The sequence below is a fragment of the Fringilla coelebs genome, assembly GCF_963513975.1.
Source record: "Fringilla coelebs genome assembly, chromosome: 6".
In the NCBI taxonomy this organism is placed as follows: domain Eukaryota; kingdom Metazoa; phylum Chordata; class Aves; order Passeriformes; family Fringillidae; genus Fringilla; species Fringilla coelebs.
Window position 1 is genome coordinate 23,553,835 of NC_140034.1, and position 16,858 is coordinate 23,570,692.

At 52.4% G+C, this 16,858-nt stretch overlaps 2 protein-coding genes across 2 annotated transcripts; one reads left to right on the top strand and one right to left on the bottom strand.

Annotated features, from left to right (window-relative positions):
* Window positions 1-233: 233 nt before the first annotated feature.
* Window positions 234-3,731, top strand: SYNDIG1L (synapse differentiation inducing 1 like; the record flags this gene model as incomplete). The annotated part of the gene is made up of 3 exons (XM_084208408.1): window positions 234-662; window positions 1,882-2,019; window positions 3,573-3,731. The coding sequence occupies 3 exons, from the start codon at window positions 234-236 to the stop codon at window positions 3,729-3,731; spliced, it is 726 nt and encodes a 241-aa protein (XP_084064534.1).
* Window positions 3,732-14,519: 10,788 nt separating this feature from the next.
* Window positions 14,520-16,547, bottom strand: VRTN (vertebrae development associated; the record flags this gene model as incomplete). The annotated part of the gene is made up of 1 exon (XM_084208398.1): window positions 14,520-16,547. One exon carries the CDS (start codon window positions 16,545-16,547, stop codon window positions 14,520-14,522), a length of 2,028 nt encoding a protein of 675 aa, XP_084064524.1.
* Window positions 16,548-16,858: the final 311 nt, after the last annotated feature.

The window sequence follows — 16,858 nt, forward strand, 5'->3', positions numbered from 1 at the left end:
AGATAACCTTACTGCAGGGTTGCGTCCTTATCTTGCTACCACCTGGGGAGATAACGTTTAAGCTGTGCAGAGGTGGGGAGGGGTCTTGTTTCCTCCAGTATTGCCAAATTTTTCTGTTCCCACCAGCCTCTTGACAGGGCTGTGCTTTCCTGCTCCCTTGCCTCGCTGCAATAACAGCCGACTCGCTCCCACCCCCTGTGCTCCTGCAGGATCTGCCCAGCACCGCCGGCAGCATGGAGAGCGTGCGCGAGCTCCAAAACCCGCTCCTGGCCAAATCCAATGGCCACCTCCGCAGCAGCTATTCTTACCACCAGCACCACAGCCAGGACTACCCCAGCCATCGCTGCCAAGGGAAACTGTATTCCTACATCTTCCAAAACACTGGTGGTGCCAGGACTCACCAGCTGCTGGATGCCAGTTCCCTGCAGCTGGCTGTTGAAGCTTTGTACGGCCCCAGTTTCATCCTCGTGAAGGATGAGACTGCTCTCAAGGCCAAGGACAGCAAGATGGAAAGCTGCGAGACCACTTTTACAGAAAGCAAAGAGTCTTCATCTGAAACTCCTGAAGGGCAAGAGGCACAAGGGTCCTGCCTGGTAGAGAGTGACATCCGTATCCAAACTGTTTCCTATGAGGTGGAGGAAGAGGAGCTCCAGGAGTATGAGGTGAGCTTGGACAGGTAGGATAGCACCAGACTCCTGTGGTCATTCTTTCTGGACATTGGTTCAAATTCTTGATAATTTATTTTCCTGTCTTTACCCAGAACTCCCCTCCAAATCCTACCATCTCCTGCCTCACCAGCCTCCCTGTGCACTCAGTATTTATTCTTCCTCCTTATCATTTCTGCTCCTTTTTCCTCACTGCTGACCTCAGAAGGAAGTCAGCTTCCCTAAGAGAAGCCTGGCTGCCAGCTGCTGGGAGCAAAAGGGGGGTGGGTCTCTGCAGGACCCTTGGGAAATGGGAATGCTTTGAGAAGGGCAGCCTGCCGCTGCTGGGGCACTCGAGCTAAAGAGAAACAGCAATTCTTGCATAACAGCAAAATTCACATGCGTGATGGCAGCAGCTGAGAGAAAGCTTTATGTATATATATATAAAGACAGGATGAATCCTGCACAGGAAGAATGAGAGCTGACAAAGCAGCCTCCTTGCTGTGCTGTGCTTGAACAGTGGTGCCAAGGCTGGGAAACATCATCCAGGATCTTGAGAGGTGGGAGAGGGTCCCAGAGCCCACTGGAGCTGATGCCTGATGACCCAGCACAGCCCTGCTTCTTTTGGTGTGGGTGACGTAGCCTGTTCAGATGGCAGCAAGGATGTCCCCACCTCTGCATCCCTTCCCCACCAAGACACATCACCTGCAGGGTGGTCTGAGGCTGGCCCAGTGGTGCCCAAAGGCAAGAGGGCTCCCCACAGCCCCTGAGCAGTGACTCACTAAGGGGACAGGGCATGCTGCCCTGCAATGGAGGCTCCACTTCAAATGCTTTCCCTCACTTCCTAAATTAGTTTAGCAAGATATTGATCTCCTAGACTCTAATGGGGATAAGTCACTCTGTTTAAGTTTGTTTAAGCTGACAAACAGTCAGTTCTGCCAAAGCTGAAGATATTTCAGTTTAAGACTCTCTCTAATGCAGGGAAATCCCAGACCCCCAGCATTTGCTCTGGCAGGGAGCCGAGAATACAATTTGCTGAGCTACATTGTTCCTCATCAAACCATGCTGAAGAGTCAAAAAATATTTTTGAAATTTACTCCTTGAATTTGCCAGTGGGAATTGTATGAGAACATGTGATGGGATCAGGAGAGAGTGGGAGTGGGAGGCGAGGTGCTGAGCTGCAGCCTGCAGAGGGCACGGGGAGGTGGGCATGTGCTGAATCCATCTGGTTTTGCAGAGCGACTCCTCCAGCGACACCGAAAGCGAGGATCATTTCCTGATGCTTCCCCCCCGGGACCACTTGGGCTTGGCCCTTTTCTCCATGCTGTGTTGCTTCTGGCCCCTGGGGATTGCTGCCTTCTACTTCTCCCAAGGGGTAAGGAATCCTTTTGCTTGCCTGCATGTGCCAAGTGCTACAGCAAGGGCCCTGGAGCAGCACATGGAGGTGACCAGCACCTTTCTGAATCTAAGGCTCATCTCTGTGCCATGGCCATAAGTCCGAGGGTTGAGACAAAGGGTGCTCCTGGATGTCTCCACAAGTGTTATGGGGTTGGAATCCTTCCACTTCTGGTGTGGGTTACTGGAGGTCAGGCTTTTCCTTTGGGTTTTCTGGCTGTTATTTAGGGAATTGGGGCTCTTCTTGGCCCCTTGCCCAGCTTCTGACCCTCCAGGCAGGTTCAGGAAAATGATATTTTCCCACCTGTCCTCCCATTCTCCAGTAATGTGAAGGTTCTACACCATGGCCCAGACGGAGGCAGCTCATGCCACAGGAGGCTGGAGGCAAAGGGGAGCTAGGTGTCCATATCACACTGCAGCTGCTCTCTTGCACTTGTTTCTGATGCACACTGGCTGACCTGTGGGAGCCAATGCCCGGCTGGCAGAAGCTGGAGAGGTAATGGCCCTCAGGCTGCAGCAGCTGACAGGAACTGCTGCATCCCTGAGGACTTAGCCTGGAGCCTGGGCTCACTTACATTGCTGTTGACCCAGAATAATTCATGCAGAGCCAGAGGATTTACTCCACATTTGCATAGATGCTGCTGTACCAAGAATAGATGGGAGGAGGCAATAAGAAGTTAAATCAAGAGGATAGGAACAGAAGTGGAGAAATATATCACATGAGTTCCTGACACAGAGTTGGTGAGAGGCAGGGAAAGCATTAATTGATTAGGACCCCAAGGAGCAGTTGATTTCACATTTTTCCACATAGTGCAAGATAGCACAGTGCACTCTCCACGTGGTGATGTAGGTGGGGCAGTTTATATCTAGCTCCATTTTCTATAACTACCCCCTTTGTTCACTCACTGAGGCAAGGACCATATCTTTTTTGGTGTCTTTACCCATTGAGTGCATTGATGCCCACCTGGCAACTTGAGCTCAAGTAGTAGGTAACAGGAGCATATTGGAATATGCCCTGAGCAGTCAGAGAAGCTGGAAGTTGCCACCCTTTTCCTGTCTCCACTGCTGGTTTCATCAGCCCTTCAGCAGCAAACAGGCTTCAGCTGAAAACCCCAGGCAGGAAAAATCAGGTGGCAGCACAGCTGGACCAACAGACCATGCCATCAAGAGTCAGCTCCCTGAGCCGAGGCAGATCTCGTTCCATCTCTCTATAGGGTGCCCTGGTACCTGGTCAGTACCACACACCCCATGCACTGAGGTCTCACCAGAGTCCAGCCACCCACTCACAGCTCTGCTGTGTGCCCAGATGGGTGCTCTCAGACATGCTTCCCTTGGAGGCAAAATCCCCAGAGAACTGTGTGCAGGTGGCACTGCTGTTCTGAGCCCTCCCAGACTGACAGACACCTTGCTGTCTGTTCCCACCTCCATGGGGTGCAGTGGCCAGAAGCACTGACTCAGTAATGAAACAAGTGCGTGCTGGTTTAAGGCCAGGTTGGTACAGCTGTGAGCAACAAGCATTTCTTCTCCTTCCAGACCAGCAAGGCTGTCTCCAAAGGAGATTTTCATCTGGCCAGTTCAGCCTCCCGCCGAGCTCTGTTCCTTGCCGCGCTCTCCATCACCATTGGCACAGGAGTGTACATCGGGGTGGTGGTAGCACTGATTGCTTATCTCTCCAAAGGGGGCCACGTGTAGCTGCCACCTGCATGTCACTGCCACCCCTGGCCACTGACCCTTCTGGGACTGAGCTTTCCTGCGGAGCACAGAGCACCAGCGCCTGCAAGGGCTGCCTGCACAGCAGGGCCCCAGCATGGATGTCCTGTGCAGGTTTCTTCCTCTTTCAGACAAACAGTAGACCCCTGTTCTCCCTGAGGCTGTGGCGTGCGACCATCTAACAACAGGGAATTGAGCACCAGCCTGGCTGCTGGGACAAGGAAGAGCACATTTGCCTGGTGGAAAGTGTGCAGGAGAGAAGCCACACGCTGCTGCTGGGCTGGTGCAGCCACCCCAGTCGGGGGCTACAGCTTCCCTTCTCAGCCCCGCAGCTGAGAGATCCATCACTTGCCCAGGCTTGGCCCGTGAAGGGTACACACAGGGAGAAGAGGGGGTATGGTGCCAGGGAATGACTGCTGCTTCTTCTGGGAGGCCAGAGTCCTGGTGGGGTCTCCAGACTCCTGTGATGGGGACAACATTCTCACTTCAGTGCCATGGGGTGGCCTGACCCCTCAGCTGCAGTGAAGTAGGAGGACAGAGCATGGACAAGATCAACAGGCATGCTCTCTGCGTCCCTCTGCATCCCTCTCCCTGATCCACAGGAGAACATCCCAAGGAGGAAGGCAGGCTGGTGGCTGCACACCATTTCTCCTATTGTTGGCGCAAGCTGGTAGAGACAGCAAGGTTTTCTCTGTGTTAATAGTGACTGCCACGATGATTCCAAGTCAGAGCCCTCATAAGATTGCCATCCCAGAGTGCTGGGCCCTCTAAAGATTTGTAATGGAAATCTCTACCTAAGTGTCTTGGGAGGGGTGCTGGCCCTGAAGGATTCCACTCCTTGTGCTAGGTTAGGGCCCTGCACACAAAGAGGGATGGAAAGAAACGGCTGACAAAAGCTGCAGAATCTGGGGTGGGAGTGCTGTTTGTGAGGGGATGAGATCCAGAGAAGGAGGAGACGGGGAAGGAGCCTGAGACACAGGGTGTCCTCGACACACTCCTTCCCGTGCCTTAGAGAGAGGTGTCTCCACCCACACAAAAGCCTCTGGTAACAAGGAAATACCAAGCACCCCCGTCCCCCAAACATCTTACTTTTGCTTATTTGTATATTGTCAGCAAGACATTAAATGCTTCAGAAGTGGGCATGAAGGCAGTGGTTGCCCCAAAGGGCTGGCGTTAAGAAGCCTTGCCTCACCCCCCACTCCCCAGCATCTGCCTTTGACCATCCCTCCTCTCTCTGGCTCTCCTGTTGCCTCTTTTCCCCATGTGCAGGAGACTGCAGGCAGACTCTGGACATCCCTCACCCCCTTCCCAGAGTTTCTGGGCAGGGTGCAGCCAGCTTTGCAAGAGATGCAGCATGTTTCTCCAGCTGGGTGCCATTCAAATGTACATTTCATCCTAAAGAAGCATGTTAATGTCTGCGACTCCCATTGTACTTGAGCCATAAAAGAGAGAAGTGCATCAGAGACCTGTACAGAAGCTGGTCTGAAAGTTCCCATTATGTTTTTTAACATGGAAGAACTAATAAAAAAAAAAAAAAGCAGGAGAAAAGACTGTTTATAATAATGTGGAGCTGGGTATCAGAGGTGAGCTTCACAAGAGTGCCACACTCACTTAAACCTGGAGGTGTTGATGCTGTTCCTGAAGCAAGTTATAATCTACCTGGTGTCTGGGTATCTTGGAGGCAGGTGCATTTCAGTGTAGATCACAGTGGGCAAATATCACTGAGAGCAGGATGGTGGTGTAGGCTTTTTTTCCCCTGTGTAGTTGGACAAAAATTAGGGACAGACACTGGAGCATCTGTGTGTAGTGGAAGCCTAAAATCTGCTTGAAGAAGGGCAGAAAAATACAAACATCAGGAGGAAATAAGCAGATCTTACTTCTGATGGCAGACAGAGAGGCAGAATTTGCAGGGAAGGGCTGGCATGTCCAAAAGAGATGAGGTGGCCTTAGAGAAAAGTAACAAGGGGAGACTGACCTGGAACCTATGTGATGGTTTTCATTCCCCTCTCCTGCACATGCTCAGCCTTCCTGGATGTCCATCCCTCCAAATAACTAAGCAAGAGCATTATTTCAGGAGAGGGGATGTCTGTGGGTGCATCTGCAGCAGGGGTGACCAGCCCCACCGCCCCCAGCTCAGTGCTGTCCCAGCTAAAGCCCTCCCCATCCCTCCCCTTCAAGTGGTGGGGGGTCCCTGCTGATTCTGGTCGAGACAAAATTACGTGGGCTGCCAGACCAGAATCTGCAATAAGATACAGCATTTGCTTCTGAATTTGTAATTCTTCCAGCTGGTTCCCCCCAGGGGCTTCCAAGGGTGGGGGGTCCAGCAGTCTTCAGCCCACTTCCCATGGGCAATCCATGCCTCTGAACCCCAAACTGCTTCTTTGCCCTTTTTAATTGGAGCTGCATGGGGAAGGAGCGGGCTAAAGGGCCAACAGAATTAGAGTCTTTTCCACTAATAGCCTGAATCTCTGATGAACTTGTCAAAGCGGGGGAGAAGGGGCTGTGCCAGAGCATCCCTAAGGGGGGCATTATGCAAATGCAGAAATTAGTTGGAAACAGCCTGAAGGGAAACATGTGGAAATTTAAATCCAAGGAAGAGCATGATCACTGCTGAATAACATTATAAACTCACAGCATCTGCTGTAGCTGCCTAAGCAGAAGGGACGGAAGCAAAAAGGCAACAAGACACAGCAGTCAGAGAAGGTTCAAGCTCCAGAAATTTGATTGAGCTTAAAAAAAAAAAAATTAAATTAAACAACCAGTGGGTGAGGAAGTAGTGACTCTTCAGCCCCTTCCTCCTGTCCTCCCAGAGAAGGGGTCCTGCTCCCAACCAGAACCCTCAGCTCAGCAGCAGAGCTCTGTAATGGTCCAGATCTCATAGGGGGTACTCAGAAATTTGGGGGGAAGGAGGAATAGCCTCAAGTTCTGGCTTGGCAACATGTCTAACTCAGAAAGAAGGAATGGAGGGAGCCTGGCAGCCTCCTGCTGTGGGAGGTGATGTGAAGGGCAGAAAGTGCAAAAATGATTTTTGTGTAGAGGGGCGGTGACAAAGTGAGATCTCTGGTGGCTGAGGAGGGAGACTTTGGGGTCTCTGAGATGGGGGTGGAGGAGGGTTGGTAAAACAGTGACATCCTATAACCACAACCTGCTGTCCTCTGCATCCCAGAGCTTTCTAAAAAAAATAACCACAAGTGGTACTGAAGAGTTCCATGACACCGCAGAACAACTCCCTCTCCTCCATTCATGACTGGGACATGTGTTTGTAACCAAGCTCCCCACCAGACGGCTGCAGGTGCCTGTCCCTGTGAACACAGGTACTGACTGCCACCCTCAGCACAGGTCTTTCAGCCCCTGGCCTCAGCAGCCCTGCACCATCACCCTCCTCCCCACTGCTCCCCAGGTGCCCATGTCCTGGCTCGGTTGCCCCACCAGTACTGCCAGCTTTCATCCTAAGCCAGTGACACTGAGTGACAGGCACGGACTGTCACCAGAAGGCCCACTCCCTGCCCCCTTCCCCAAATCTGTGCACAAACACCCCTTCCTTGTTTCACACACTCTGTGGCCTTTGGGTTGCCAGAAGTGCCATGACCAGGTGTTGCAGATGCCCTCCTTGCTGTGAGGACAAGAACTTGGGGACCAAGCCAGCCCCACTCCCTGGACTGGTTAAACATTCCCTCCATCCCTCCCCTGCCTTGGAGGTGCTCCATGCTCAGCCAGGAGCTCAGAGCAGCACTGTCTGAGGTGCATTGGGATTTGGTTTCTTTTTGCAGCAGTGGCAAACACGTCTTCCAGCTTGAGCTCCTTCTGTAACCCACACAGCATCAAGGTGAGCACTTCCTGCGGGCCCTTCTCTTCAGAAACAGCCACAGACAGGGTGGATGAAGCCTGTGCAAGGGCAGGGGTGGCCTTTGGATCCTGCCCCCTTCTGGGATGCAGCCAGGAAGAAAGCTGCTGAGGAAAGAAGCACCTCAGCACAGATCTGAGCAATCAATACATCTGAGCTGTCACCTGCTCTGCTGCCACTGCTCACCCCCCAGCAAGTGCTGTGGTGTGCCAAAACAGTCTCACTGGCTACAAAGAGGAGCTAGGAAGTACTGATGGGGGCTGCTGGGATGGGGCCATGCTGGATCTCACTCCTCCTCCCACAGGGATGAGGTGAGAGGATGGCAAAGGGGAAGAAAACTGGTGTGGCTTGTGGGGGACTGGGAACCCCTGTGGGACACTGTCCCCAGCCAATGGGATCCACTAGGACAGTGTCCTCCCACACAGCCCCAGCCAACCTGCCCCTCCTTGGGGTCAGCCCCAAGGTGGGGATGTGGAAATTACCAGAGCAGGATATGGGGTGTCCTTCCTGCTGCACTCCCAGCACCCTCACTCCCTGGGAGGACAAAGCCCCTCGCAGAGGCAAAGCCACCATCTGCTCTCCTCACCAGCACCCATCGGGGGTGGGATTGCAACCATGCTGGAAGAGCAGAAATGCCTTTATTTCACCCCCAGCTCTCATTTGGAGGATGGTGAGAAAAGAGACATGGGGAAATAAAAGCAGAGTGAGTCCTTTGGCTCACTTAATAGCACAGTGAGTGTTTTCCCTTCACAGTAATCCAGTAAGGAAATAGCTAATTATCTGAGACAGGGCAAATTTTTATTTCTGTCAAAAAAAAAAAAAAACCTTTAAAAACCATGTAGCAGTGCATCTCTTCACCTAGTTTATCTTTTCCTCTTTGCTCCCCAAAAACAGCCCGCAGTGGAGAGGACAGGGAGGCACAGCCTGTGGCAATGCCATCTCTCCTGGGGCTGGTGGGACAGGGTTTTTGCAGAGAGAAGCCAATTAAGAGCTATCGCTCAGGCAGGCATCAGCTGCTGGGAAATCAGGAGCTTCATTACCTCTGCTCTCACCACACACACAGGCACCAGCTCCCTCTTGCACAGACTCTGGCAGCCACACGTGCCAGAACACACTGCTGGGGTCAGGCTGTCCCCATGGGGCAAGAGGACGAGTGCTGGGACAGAGCACGAGGTGGGGACGCCTTGCTGAGGACAAGGCACGGTCTCCATGGTCACTGGTGAGTGACAGGGCTTGCTGTGGTGCCTCTGGAGGGGCTTGGTTAGTCAGGATGACACAGGAGGGTGTTGGCACCACCCTGCACTGCTCAGCTCTCCCTTGTGGTGCCAAGGGACTGTACCCAATACAGCCCCCTCTCCACTGTCCCACTCCATGTCCTGGGGCTGTCCAGGCACAGCGATATTTGGGGACCAGGCCTGCAGGGTGCTGCTCGTCTGAGCTGACCCTGGTTTTGCTCTAGTCGATGTCTGGGCTGGATCGCAGAAGCAAAGAAGGTCTTTGCAGAGGGACAACAAATGCCCTTTAGAAGGTGTATATTGAAGATGCAATTTAAATATTCTCAGTGATGGTACTTCAGAAGGTTTGGAGACTCAAGACTAGCAGGTATCAGAAGCTTCCAGCCAGTTCCTCGGCCGGACAGAGCCTGTGTCTCCCCACCCAAAATCAGCTGGATCTCCCCAGAGCAGAGAACCTGGTTCTGCCCCTCCAGCTATGACAGAGAGTGGGATGGGGATGAGGACAGGATGGGGGCAGTGGTGGAAGAGCTTCTCTTCTCCCCACACCCTGCCCCACTCCTGCCCATTTCTGCTCAGGAGCTTTTCTGGCCGTGGGGCTGTGCTCAACTTGCTCCCATCCTCTGAAGGCTTCCCAGCAGAAATGCCCCTGCTCTGCAATTGCTCAGTCCACTTTTGGAGACACAGTTTTTAATCCTTTTAGTATTTGCTGACTTCATTTTTAAATAAATCTTGTTGCTTAATGAAAATGTCAGGCAGGATCAATCCCAGTTTCTCACAGAAGTCAGAGGGCAGAGCGCTGCCTTCTCCTGGCACAGAGGGATAGCCCAGTGGGCAAGGGGCCCTTCCAGCCACCCAGGCAGGCTCCCTGCCCACATTCACCCAGCTATGGAAGTGCCTTGAAGATACAACTTTATTCTCAAGCACCTGAGTTTGGCAGGAGAGTGGGTCCATCCTGCCACAGCTCTCCTACCTCTCCCAGCACTACCATTACCAAACCAATGGAAAAGGGATGGGGAGGTCAGTAAAGGAAGATGCCAGGGGAGGAGAAATGAAATGCAAATATAAGTGCAGTATCTGCTGAAATGCCATCCTCAAAATAGTATATCAAAATCTAGGCATAGGCACCAAACTCTGGCTAGAAAAAGGAATTTTGCTCCCTAAAGTGCTTTCATACCTGAGTACTTCTCCAAAACTGTAGTATTTTCCAGATTCTGACTGTGCTAAAATAGTCTTACACATCAGCTTACTTGTTTTCCAGAAGAGTAAAGACTGGAACACCTCATCTGGAACTTGGCCAAACTGCTGGGATGGAACTACATCAGGAGTTGTCAGGTGGGGACTGGCCCAAGACAGCTAAGACAGGTATTAATGGGCTGTTGGTATTCTAGAAGATCAGTTGGGCTGGAGGGCAAGATCCTTGAGGATCTATATGAGGATGAATCTTCCATATTTTCACTAGCAAGCTGGCATAGGAAAGAGTGTCATTTGATACATACCTTAGTGTTATTTGCTAATGAGACAAATTAGGAGGGTTTCACAATACAGAAGAAGAGTAGAGAAACTGGACTGCCTTGAAGGCAGGAGTGGTAGAGATGGGATGAAATGCAGGGAAATGCAATGAGGTGCTGCCAGCAGGAATTGCTGCAGCAACCAGGGAAAGGCCTGAGCAATTGCTCTAACATGAAAAAGGCAGATCTGATGTTTGGGTAATTGGTTCAGTAAAAAAATATTCATGAGGCATAATGGCAGGGCAGTGATGGGCCACAGCTGGACTCCAGAGGACATTTTCAGCCACAGCACATGAGATGAATTTTAATGGAAAGGAGGCAGAGCAGGTGGTAGAAGAACAGGGAACAGGACCTGGCAGTGGCTGGCATAACCTGCTGGGACAGAGGCAAACGGTTCCCCACAAATACCCCTGGGGCACAGGAGGAAAAAGATTCTGTTTGAACAACTGAATCGGCTTGGCAGCACTAGTTGCCTGTAGACAGGACCTATGGAGGGAATGATGCAGGGGACTGACAAAAATGATCCCTTTTTTCTTCTCATCTTTTTTTCCCCTCCCCACACAGATATTCTAGACAATGAATCACTGCTATGCTTGTCAGCACGTGAGCAGTTTTGAATGGTGGGTGGCTCTGGCTTCTCTACCTTCCTGCTGCTGCTTCTCTACTCTGCTGATCCCAGGAAAGCACAGGAGCTATCCCATGAAATGCAACCCTTTTGCCACCTTGATGTGCTTCTAAGACCAACATTATCGCCCTTCACACCAACAAACAAGCTGCCTGTGCAAAATCTGGAGGCAAAGCTGTGCTTGAGCCAACATGTATCAGCCAAATGTCCCAAAGCTTTGCTTGGGCATAATCAACTATTCCCACAGCACCTGGGCAGGCTCTGCTGCACTGCACTGCCCACCTTCCACACCCCTCCCACAGACCCAAATGAGATGCCTTAGTGGCAGGGCAGAGGAGAGCCCTAAATTACAGGTAAGCTAAAGGCTGGTCCCTATGTGCTTTGCAGCTCCCACCTTCTGCTTTTCAGTCACCTTCTAACTTCCATCTTTTCTGGGGTCAGTATTTATAAGCGCCTGTCTGTGAAGGAGTTCAGGTGACACATGAGCTAAACCTCAGTGCCCAGGTGCAAAGGGAGAGATTCACCAGCCAGTGCCTGGCTCTGTGATGTGGAGCAGCAGAGCCTGCCTCAAACTCACCTCCCAGCACCAGCCCAGTCTGACGGCAGCATGACATTTACCAACCAAGTGCTACAATTTCCCCCCATTTAAACTGTGCTCAGCCACAAATGACATCAATAATGAATAAGCACTCACCATTTAGGTGGTGCCAGCAGGCAGTGATCCAACGTGGCCTGCTGCCATCAAGGCATAGGGAGGGAAATGAGTATTATTCTCCCCACCATGCTCCACCCAGGCATCCAGCTAAGGGCAAGGAAAATATTACACCTAGATCTCTTCATCAGGGCTTCTAAAAATTGTCTCACAAAGGGTTGTGGAGCCCAGTATGCGGAAGAGCTTCATCCTGCAACTGGCCAGGTGTGATGCATGCAGCATTCCCAGTTCAGGGAGAGTTGGGTGGTGTGAAGCAGAAGCCATTCCTTCACTCTGCAGAGCACTGGGCCACACCACAAAGGCTCCTCCAGGCTCTCCTGATGCCCACCCATCCCTTGTGCTGTGCCATGCTGATGGATGCCCCAGCCCTGCTTCAGGCACAGGCTGCCCCAACCTCATGGCCATCCAAACAGGGCCCATGTTGGCACCACCCACTATCAGAAAACCCACCCCTTCTGCTGCTTCCCTTGGCTCAGGCATGATGGGGAGCACTCTGGGGGGGTCTTCCATCCATTTTCACAGCTCTGCCACAACCACCACTGCTGCTGAAAGCAGCTATCTCCAGCCTCCAGCAGTTTGGAGACATAGGTAATCTTTCTGCAGTAATTACCAGCTCACTCCCTTAGAGGAGTTCATAGATGAGTCCTCCCTGACAGCTAATTACTTCAATTACTTCCTGACATAGAGCCCAGGGCTCTCTGCAGCAGCACACAGCACTGCTTGGCAGCTCCCTGCTCCTTATGTGCCTCCCTTCCCAAAACAGCAAGTGCCACAGAACCCCTCCTCTGGGACCACAGAGGACATGCTGGAGTGGATGGGCAGTGGTAAGACCCCACCATCACCAAGGACAAGGAGATAAATGGTTTCTTAAGGCATGCCCCAGATCCTGGTTCAGCATGGCTGCCCCACCACAGGACATGCCTGAGCACCCCTTTCTCCTGCAAGGCTGCTGCAGAAGAAAGCTCAGCAGAACTTTCTAGCATTGGGCCCCTCTGCCTAGGAGGCTCACAGGGAGTGAAGCCAGACTACTTCAGGAACAGGAACGGGCTGCAGGAGCCAGTGACAGGTTCCAGACACCTTAAGGAAAAACAAGTTATTTGTGAGCAATTTTGGGAGGAGGTGGGGCAGACCAGGGGGATGGATTTGGGACAGACACACCACATGTGTTATGGCATCTCCTCTTAACATGGTCACCAAAGCTCATAATGCCCTGTCAAAGGCCTGAGAGTAAGACAAAAGTCAGTCCTGCTGACCCAGCCTCAGGAGCTGACCTTGTAAACGCAGAGCATGGGAAGCTCTCCCCCCACATCTGTAGGTTGCTCAGAGTTCTGACAGCTTCCTGGGAAGCAAGACCAGGTACTGCAGTTGTCACCACAGCAGTGGTGACAGCCAGTGGTACCAGCCAGCCCTAGACATCCTACAGCCTAAGTCCTGCACAGCCATGCTGACAGACACCACAGGAGAACTCACACACTGAGGGGATGAGGGTTTTTGGAGTCAGGCAGAGACCTGCTCAGCCTTACACCTCAAGATGCTCACAGGGCAGAGGTACAAGCAGGTGGTTTCAGCCTCCCAGTACACCACCACCACATCAGGGCAGGACCACCAACATCTCAGACATTGTCTGCGCATCCCTGCTGTCACACAAGGCTGGGCACACTGGGTTATCTCCAGCCTTGCATCTGTTCTGGAAAGCAAGCCTTAGGCTCTTACCAGGAAAAGCACAGCTCCAGCCAGGCCTCCAGAGAGGTGACATCAAGCAGCAGACACTCCCCACCAGGAACCAGAAGAGGACCTTCTCAGGAGCAGGGATTGAGGTGTGCACAGTTTCTCCCTGCCTGTTAGACAGTTTTAGAAAGCAGAGAGGGAGGGGAAAAAAAGCCTTGCCTAGAAATCATGCAGTGAGAGTGAGAAACCACACAGGATTAGGAGTGGAAGAGTCTTTATTGCTTTGGTTTCTTACAAGTGAGAAATACGCATCCGTGTTGCTTGCAGCACAGCACAGGGGATGCAGGGACACTGGGCACACAAGTTGCAGTCTCTCTGCATTCTCCTAGACTTCAGGGATGAGAGACCCTAGAAAAGTAGGGTAGCTGCCAGCTGAGAGAATAAAGGTTTGTGTGAAAGGTTATTGCTATAAGACCTGAAAGGTCAGGGACAGCTTCTCCAGAGCCTGCAAAAGACACTGACTCCTAGCTTAGCATTCCCAGCATACAGATTACAGTGAGGACACAAGCAAGTCCCCTCATCTACCAGTCTCTGCTCCATCTAGGAAAGATCAGAACAGCCAGAGGCAGGTATTAAAAGCAAGAGCTTCACTCATCCCAAGTGAAGCTTTTACTCTCTTTAGCTGGGAAAAGCACAAAGATGCTTCTTACATAAAGCTGAGCACTCCCCAAACCTCTCCTCACCTCCAGCTGAGCCGGTACTACTCTGCCCACTGATGAGATGCTAGGCACCTCCATGCTCATCCTGTACAACCACATTACTCATTCAAGCAACTGCCTGGGGCAGAGAGACTTCCACATCCTCCATCTCATGAGGCCCAGAAGCATCCCATGACACTGGCACAGTATTACCTCCCTTGCTCATCCTCTGAGCACAAAGAAAGGAAAATTACCTGGCCCCTCTCCCTTGGGATACTCAATGCCTTCTCCTTCCACTCCTCCAGCCTCTGGGAATAGGCACTATGAGGATGCTCCAATACCTGATTGAACCACACCAAAAAAGAAAGCCAGAGACTAGGAACAAAACAAAACCAAACCAGAACAAAAATTAGCGAGGCCCCGACGTGGGCACTGCACCAGAGAGCCAAAGGGCACAGCAGCAGAGGAGCTGTGGCCAGCTCAGGCATCCACCAACGTTAGCCCGTCGTGCAGGGCACGCTTCCACATGTAATAGGTGGAACGGGCCGTCAGTGGGAAGCGGGCGCTGAACTCCTTGTAGGTTGGGAAGGTCTTCGACTCAAAGCGCTGCTGCAGGAACAGCTTGGCCTGTGCCTTGAACTGGGCAGTGGCAATCACATCCATCACAAACATCCGGCTGTTGGCGCTCTCCGACACGGCATAGCCCGAAAGGGTGGTGTTGCATGGCACAGCAGGCACTGGCTTATCTATGTGCTTGGTGGCTACTTCCAAATGGCACTGAGGTTTGAGGCCTGGCTCTGCTCTTGGAGTTGCCAGGGAAGCCACACGGTTCAATGGCAGGCTGGAGCCGCTCCAGGGCAGGCGATGCCGCCAAACGGTTTGGCCACTGCCCTTCCAAAACCAGTAGGCTGTGGCGGAGAGAGATGGATAGCGCAGGCGGTACTTGCAGAACGGCAGCTGCCATTGCTGGACCTGCCTCCTGGCCACATCTCGCAGCTGCTTTCTCCAGCACAGAGAAGGATGGAGCTGCAGCAGACTCCTGGATGCTGGCCGGTCTCCATTCCGTCTCTTCCTAACAGGCACGCTGCTTGGCTTCAATTGCAGGAACGGCTTTCCTATAGCTAGAGTTTTCTGGTTATCCAAGGGTGACTGGGGGTGTTTGAAGTTGGGGTTCTCCTTGATTGCTTTTCTTCGCCAGTTATAGTAAGTAGACCTGGAGATGCCTGGGAAGCTGCGTTTGAAGCATCTGTAAGGCACCAGAGTGTTCATGGAAATGCATTTCTCCAGGTAGGATTTGGCTCCTTGCATAAAGATTCCTGCTTGAATGGGATCTGGAGAAGTACTTGAGGATTTTAAGCTCCCCTGTGGATTTCCCTGCTCATTCACATCAGCTTTTTTTGGGACAACCCTGTGAAGTTCCTGCAACCTATGGGCCTCAGATAGAGCAGAGTTATCACCATTGACCATGCTCTGCATCTCATGCTTCCAGGCATAGTATGTGGATCGGGAGATTTCTGGAAACATTTGTCGGAAGTGCTGGAGGGGGATTATATTGCCCTCCTGAAAGCAGGACTGGAGGAAGTGTTTAGCTGCAAACCTGGCAGCCGCTTTCTGCCGGTGCTCCCGAGACTGGCGCTTCCAGCGGTAGAAGGTGCTCTTGGTAATGCTATAGCGGTCCCGCAGGTTGGAGTAGGTCAGCTGGGGGTCACTGTTCAGCAGCTCAAGGGTCTTCATGGGCTGGACAGGAGGCTCTGGTGAGGGAATTGTGGGTTCCAGTTCCTCCAGGCCAACCACGGCCACAAAATACTGCGCTTTGAAGACCTGTCGGGAGAGCTGCTGCCCTGACCACATGATGTGTAGCGTGGAGGTTCGTGGGCCACACTTCCTGGGCCGGATGAGCCGGTTAAAATAGGGTCGGATCTTCAGGTTGCTCATGGGATAGATGGAGTAGATGTTACACTGCAGTACTGAGGCAAGAGCATAGACATGCCACATGTTGGCAAAGGTGCCGGGAAAACAGGTAGCTTTGATATCAGCATCAAAGATGGCTTCCAGGATAGCCATGGGGAGGCTGGTCATCTCCGGGGTCTCCTCAGTGCAGAGGGAGTAGCGGGCAGCCTGCAGCATCACTTTGGAATCAATCATGCCATTCAAGTAGTATTGTTTGTGCAGCAGCATTTCCACCACAGTACGCACCTGCAGCTCCAGGCTGAGGCTGGGGTTGCCCCAGAGCAGCACACTAGCAGCCTCAAAGAGGCGATTTCCCTCACCCTTGCAAACGAGAGGCAGCATGTTACTTGGGGCATCCTCAGGATAGAGGCTCCTGGCTACTCGGTCAACCTCCAGCTCCTCTTGGAACTGACTTCCACAATAACCAGGCAGGGAGAAAGATGACAAGGTCCTCTCTGCCTCCAGCGCAGCACTGGTGAGGCCCTCCAGACCAAAGCATTCGGTGGCTTCCTGTAGCTCCTGCAGCACAGACTGCACCAGCTGGTGCCTCTGAATCATCCTGAAGGATGGCAAAAATAAAGAAGTCACTGGAGATGAAGACATTGCACACTCCAGACTGGCAGTGACCTAGCCTCCAAGTCCTCCAGCTCCTGCCCAAAGGACAGGATGGGGGAAAAAGGTAGAGGAAAGGCCACCATGCACACTCCAAGGACAAAGGAGGAAGCCGCAGTCCTCACCAGGCAGACCTGGGAGTGGAACATGGGCTCAGCTTGCTCACCAGTGACCTCCTGTGGGCAGCACATATGGCACACAGCCTCCACTTGTCTAAGCAAAACTAAGGAGTGACTGCACCCATGGGGTGGGAAGCC